General features: G+C 41.5%; 1 protein-coding gene across 2 annotated transcripts in view; it reads left to right on the forward strand.

Annotated features, from left to right (window-relative positions):
• The window catches only part of SORCS3 (sortilin related VPS10 domain containing receptor 3), a 595,481-nt gene that overhangs the window by 313,124 nt on the left and 276,357 nt on the right, over positions 1–6,000 (forward strand). For both annotated transcript variants that reach the window (XM_040486371.1, XM_040486370.1), the window contains exon 4: positions 2,227–2,385. In XM_040486371.1, the coding sequence (XP_040342305.1) occupies positions 2,227–2,385 (159 nt within the window). The remainder of the gene's footprint in view (positions 1–2,226; positions 2,386–6,000) is intronic.

Here is a 6,000-nt window from a genome sequence, read left to right on the forward strand (position 1 = left end):
GGGCCCTGTGGTTCAGACTGTGGTAAGAGGTAGCCCCAACAACTGGTGAAACTATAGCCAAAGGCAGGAAAATCTGTAAGAGGAAATAAACCCGTTTGCTCATTCAGTCACTCAGCAAACATTAGGAACTCAAAGAAGCTAGGTGTAGCTGGATAATAAAGGTCAAAAGGGCTATGCTGCTGCTGCTGAAGCCAGAGACATAAGCAGGGGAGAGTTTGTCAGGCTATTTTAAAGATTTTAGGATATATGGGAAGATCAGTGATAAGTTCATCGAATGGTTTTAAGTAGGGGAATGTCAGAATCAAATAAGTTTTATATAGTACAATTATTGGGGTCACAGTGTACAAAGTAGATTGCTAGTGGGGGGGTGGGGGTGGAAAGGGCTATGTGACATCAGTGAGGTTGTCTAGAAGGTCTTACAGTGATTCAGTGCAGAAATTATCACATTTTGGGCTAAGGCAGTTATAATGGGCAAAGAGAGAGAGAGAGACTAGATCTGATTTTAGAGTTAATTAGGAGGTAAAATATACAGGGCTCAAACACAAGTTAATGTTAGGAGGTGAGTAGAAAAGCAGAGTCAAGGCTGAATCTTGGGTTTTTGGCTTTATACTGAATCATTGGTAGAAACAGTAACTGAGTCAGGACACAGTGGGAGATGGGTAGGGCTGGGAGGAGGTACAGTGTGAGGAATGTTGAATTTGAGGTGTTTGTGGACCTTCAGATAGAACAATCTGCCAGGAAGCTGAGGCTGAGACGAAAGGAGACCTCAGGTTGAGATTTAATTTATGAGTTGTCCCCAGAAAGATAGCAATAATAATAATAATAATAATAATAATAATAAAAGCTTGGAAGAAGTCCCTGAGGAACGGTGTGTTGAATAAAAACCCTCAACTGAGGGTTGAGGAGTGGTCATATTATAATTTTTTTTTAACGTTTATTCATTTCTGACAGAGAGAAAGGGAGTGTGAGCAGGGGAGAAGCAGAGAGAGAGGGAGACAGAATCCGAAGCAGGCTCCAGGCTCTGAGCTGTCAGCAACAGAGCCCAGTGAGGGGCTCGAACTCATGAACTGTGAGATCATGAGCTAAGCCAAAGTCAGAGGCTCAACCAACTAAGCCACCCAGGCGCCCCAAGGAGTGGTCATATTATAGAGATCAGAGAAAGTTGAGTACTCAAAAGAGATGAAAAGGAAGGCTAGATGAGTGGGATGTTACGGAAGCCCTGGAAGAGAACGCTTCAGGGAGGATGGAATTGCTGTGGTATCAAAGACTGTTAGGAGTTCCAAGATGGGAAAGGTCTGAGTGTCTAAATGTCTGTTGGATTAAATACTGGAAAGTCAGTCACACGTGCAGTGAGGCCAATGTCACTGAGGTACTGTAAGTAGAAGTCAAAGTGCACTGATTGGAGGGAGCTTTTACATACATTCTGGAAGATAAATAATAATTATAGCTATCCCTTGTCAAGACTATGTGTTCAAGGCCATTTTGGCTTCTTGTGATACTCAATTATTGTTGTGGCAACTGAGGCCTCTAGAGTTAAGTAGGTTTCCAAGTGACCCATTGTGAACAGAGAAGTGTTGAGTTTGAATCTGCTCCTTCTGATGCCAAAGTGTTTTTAGTCTACACCATTCTGTCCATCTGGCTTGGGGAAGACACACTTTCCTGAGCAGCAGTCTTTGCCCCGGGGGCCTTTGGGGATAGGTGCTTTGGAAAATCTCGAAAACAAAGGGATCATTGAGACCACTTAAGTCAATTAAATCACTGAAACAATTCATTCAGAAAGAACAAAACAAACAGTGGGATAATAAGGGGATCCTTTTCATGATTAAAGGGCAGTAGGAACAATAGCGTGATGAAGAGTGACAGGAATTGAGGGAGGGAGAGGGAGGAAGAGAAATTTGTGACGGTCTCAAGGTCAGGGGACAGAGGGCCGTTAAGAATATGCTCCCACTACGTAAAGGCTGGACATCAAAAATGAAAGTACTTATAAGATGGACATCACAAAACAAAGCCTCATTTGTATGCAGACCTAACCATGCACAATATTCCAGCTCCCTTCAGCAATGAAGGACTAAATCAGGGGGGAAATGCCAATATTTCATAGAGAGACCCACGTGCCCCTTCCTGTGCTGTGATATGCAAGTACAGATGACTTTATATTTATGCTTTAATTTCTTGTAGTAGTTCTCTTATGCTAACACTGTCAGTATTTTCTCCCCTCTCCTTTAGATCATGCTTCTTAGTGATCCTGAAATGGAGAGCAGCTTACTGATCAGCTCAGATGAGGGGGCCACCTATCAGAAGTACCGGCTCACCTTCTACATCCAGAGTCTGCTCTTCCATCCCAAGCAGGAAGACTGGGTGCTGGCCTACAGTCTGGATCAAAAGGTGAACAAACACTGTTTTTATTTGCATCTTGTCACCCAGCTACCACCTGGGGAAAAACGCTTGTTTACTCAGTCCAAATTTTGGAAGGAATTCAATGACATTTCATCATCCATCTGGGTTGATTTTGTCTGCAGCAACGAACTTTCTTTTCTACTCTTCAGTATCAAAATATGCAGGCAGGTGCATTTCACGTATTGGCAGTGCTGTTTATCATTTCATAGGCTGAAGATGATTTTCTCTATAATTTTACTCATTTGACCTTTAAAACAACCCTGTGAAGTAAGTAGGGAATGTGTATTCATAATAATTTGCTGTTGACTGTAGTAAACAAAGGTGCAGAAGGGCTGAGGTGTTTGTTCAAGCCTGCCGAGCTAGTCATTGGAAGAGCCGGAGCTCAAATGCGTATCGTCAGATTCCGAGTCTAGGGCATATTCCAGCATACCATGTGGTGTTGATTTGGTAAAATGTGAATATACCATTGCTTGTAGTTTAGCAAAGGAAGGGAAGTCCCAAACATGTCCATTTTGTTGTTTTCTATAAGTACCTTCAAGATATAATGACTCGATAAATCCTCCTCTTCGAGCTCAAGATCCATTTACCCATGTGTGTACTTGACCTTGACTCTCATGTGTCTCGGATGCCTCTTGATTCAACATATTCCAAAAATGAACTTTGCTCTCCCTCCAACATAGCTGGTTCTCTTCCAGTGTTCCCTGATTGTATCCATTTGTTGGCAAAAGGTAGAAACCTGGGAGCTATCCTTCATACTTCCTTGTTGCAAACCTGGTGTCTGTAATCTGTCATTCTTATCTCTATCTCTTAATTCCATGGACCCTTCGATTACCACCACCACTCAAACATGGGTTATATCTGTCATTTGAGCTGTGACCAGAGCCTCTTCCAGTGTGTTTACACTATAACCTGAACAACCTATTTTCCAAATGTAGATCTTAGGATTTCATCATTTTCTCATTGCTCACAGAAAAAAGACCGAAGTCCTTTGTAGGATCTGTTAAGATTTCCTTAGCTGGTCCCTCCTCTGTCTTGACTCAAGGTTATCACTTTCCCTTGAATGGCTTTCTTTCAGTTTGTCACCCCAGCTGTTTCCCTGGCTCCATTTCCTGGGCCTGGAATCTTTTTCCCCGAAATCAACTTTGTCACTATCAGATCTCAGTTCTAGCATCACTTTCTCAGGACCTCTTCCCTAAACTCCCTGACAAAGTTAAATGCTCCTTGGTGTTGTTTCCCATAATGCTGTATACCCCCCTTCAGAATTCCTGTCACTGTTGAAATTTTACATTGATTTATGTGATATTAGGATTATCTATATTCCTCACTAGACTATAACCTCCAGGAGGGCAGGGCCAGGTTTGGTTTTACTCTCCGATTTAACACCAGTGCTGACACAGTGCCTGGTACTTAATAAGTGCTCAGTAATTTTTGTGAGGTGAACAAATTAGTGGATGAATGCATAAATGCTATGGTAATGAGCCCGCTGTAACTGATCAACTTACACTTAAGAGACTTTAGACTATGCTTCTTTGTATTGCCTTAGTACAGAACCTAGGTACAATGCTTGATGACAAACTGTTATGTAATAATGTTGTGAAATCAATCAGTGAAAGAAAATAGATAATTATCAGCACTGTCTAGCGGAGAGATATCTACAGATTAACCTTAACTGAAATAGCTTTTTCTGTTCTCTCTTAAATCCTGAAACAGTTGCTTCTCTGTATATATTTAAATATGGGATTGTAAATATGAGTGTGTGTGTGTGAGAGAGGGAGAGAGAGATGTCAGCACCTTTAAACAATAATTTCAACATAACCTTTATATGTCTCATTAATGGAGCCTCATGGTGGGTTTCAGGTGCTTAATGCAATCCCCTAAGGACACCCATATGACATTTGCAGAGCAAAAGCCACTGCAAATACATTTCTTTCATGGCATCAAGTGGATATTGTATGAAAGACTTAGCCAAATGTCAGGTAGTCTGTGAGTTTAGATGCTTAGTGTTGCTAGGAATTTCGAAGCTGTATTGAAAAAATAATAATTTATTTGGCTTTGTTAAAGGCTGAATAGTAATTTATCTAGATGATGCTCAGAAATCCGAAAGTATGTTCTTATTTATACAGAGACAAACTAGATTAGACCTCTCATGCCAAAAGATTAATAAACCAAATGCAGTGTGCCTTGTGTGTATCTAGAAGGAATATCCTTTAACTCCATCTCCATAGCGCTGTGAACATCTGGGCCATTGCTCAGGAAGTACTCTTGTGGATATAATATGTTCAAAATACTTTCAGGCTTGGTGGCTGCTTTTTCACTTAGTAAAAATATTTGGAAATGTGGCAGTGGGTGTTGATGGATTTTCCTAATCACGCTGCACATTTCTGGATGTATTATTCCTTAGGTACTCTTTCTTGTTGACATCTTTTGCATAAAGTGGCTGGATGTTCTTCAGGCCCATAAAGTTTCTAACTGGTACCCTGCCATTCTTTTAAATAAATGGTGTGAGGAGGCAGATGATGCCCCTGGCAACATTTGCAGAGCTGGCATAAAACATGTAGCCTCAGTCATCCAGGGTGCAGAAGAGTTTTTCTTTATTTTGGAATAATTTATTGGTTTAGAGTCAAGGACAGTGATGCTATGCAGCAGCGGATGAAGAGGCAAGGGGAGTTGAGATTGATATACAAATGTCTTATTTCAGACTGGAGCCTTCTGTGATGTGCATGCATTGAGGCAGCTGGTTTCTTCTAGAGAAAATGAAAAGTGTTAGTATTAAGGTAACTGCAGCATCAAAGGGAGATGTTTGTGGTGAGGATTGAATCGATGTTTTCATTATTGTGCCTTTGATGAAATGCACTGGCAATTTCTTTAGAATCGGTAAGGCTATCTCGTTACGTTGTATGTATTACAAAAGACCTAATTGAATGATATTTTAAAGGGATAATATCCAGTTGCTTCACCTTCCAAATTGCTACCTCAAAGCTGCAGGAGACTTGCCAGGAGATCTTATTCAGTAAAGGCACTGCAGGAGAATTAAGGAAATACCTTCCGGATAGGACAAAATTGTAGCTAGAAATTGAGACATGAATATAACAACATGTTAGTTGAGATGCTGGATGGTAGGTTGTGAGCCAGCTAGGAAGTGTTGTACTAGGAACTGTACTGGTTCAAGGCCAGGTTGTGGGAGATCACCCACTTCCAAAGTTGCAAAGGGGTGGCGAGGTAGCGACAAATGCACCTTGTACTTGACCCTGTACATGGGCCATGACTCTCCAATTTTGATGTGTCATGATGTAGCAGAGTTATTTCTGTTTCCTGTTCAGCTGGACCTGGACTTTTGACCAATTTCTTCCGTTCTGGCCATCCCAGGAGCTTCCCAGTTCCTATGGCAGCTCTTCTTTTGCCCCACAGACAAAAGAAGAGATGACTTTATAAGAATGGAGATTCTTATAAATGGAGATGACTTTATAAGAATCCCGTGATTAAAAAACAACCAGAAAACATGATAGGTTATGGCTGATTAAATTGGAATAATAAGAGAACAGCTACTCTCTCCTCTCCTCCCCTCCCCTCCCCTCCCCTCCCCTCCCCACCCCGGCGCCAAGA

Source organism: Herpailurus yagouaroundi, unplaced genomic scaffold (genome assembly GCF_014898765.1).
Source record: "Herpailurus yagouaroundi ecotype Mexico unplaced genomic scaffold, PumYag 163, whole genome shotgun sequence".
Taxonomy (NCBI): domain Eukaryota; kingdom Metazoa; phylum Chordata; class Mammalia; order Carnivora; family Felidae; genus Herpailurus; species Herpailurus yagouaroundi.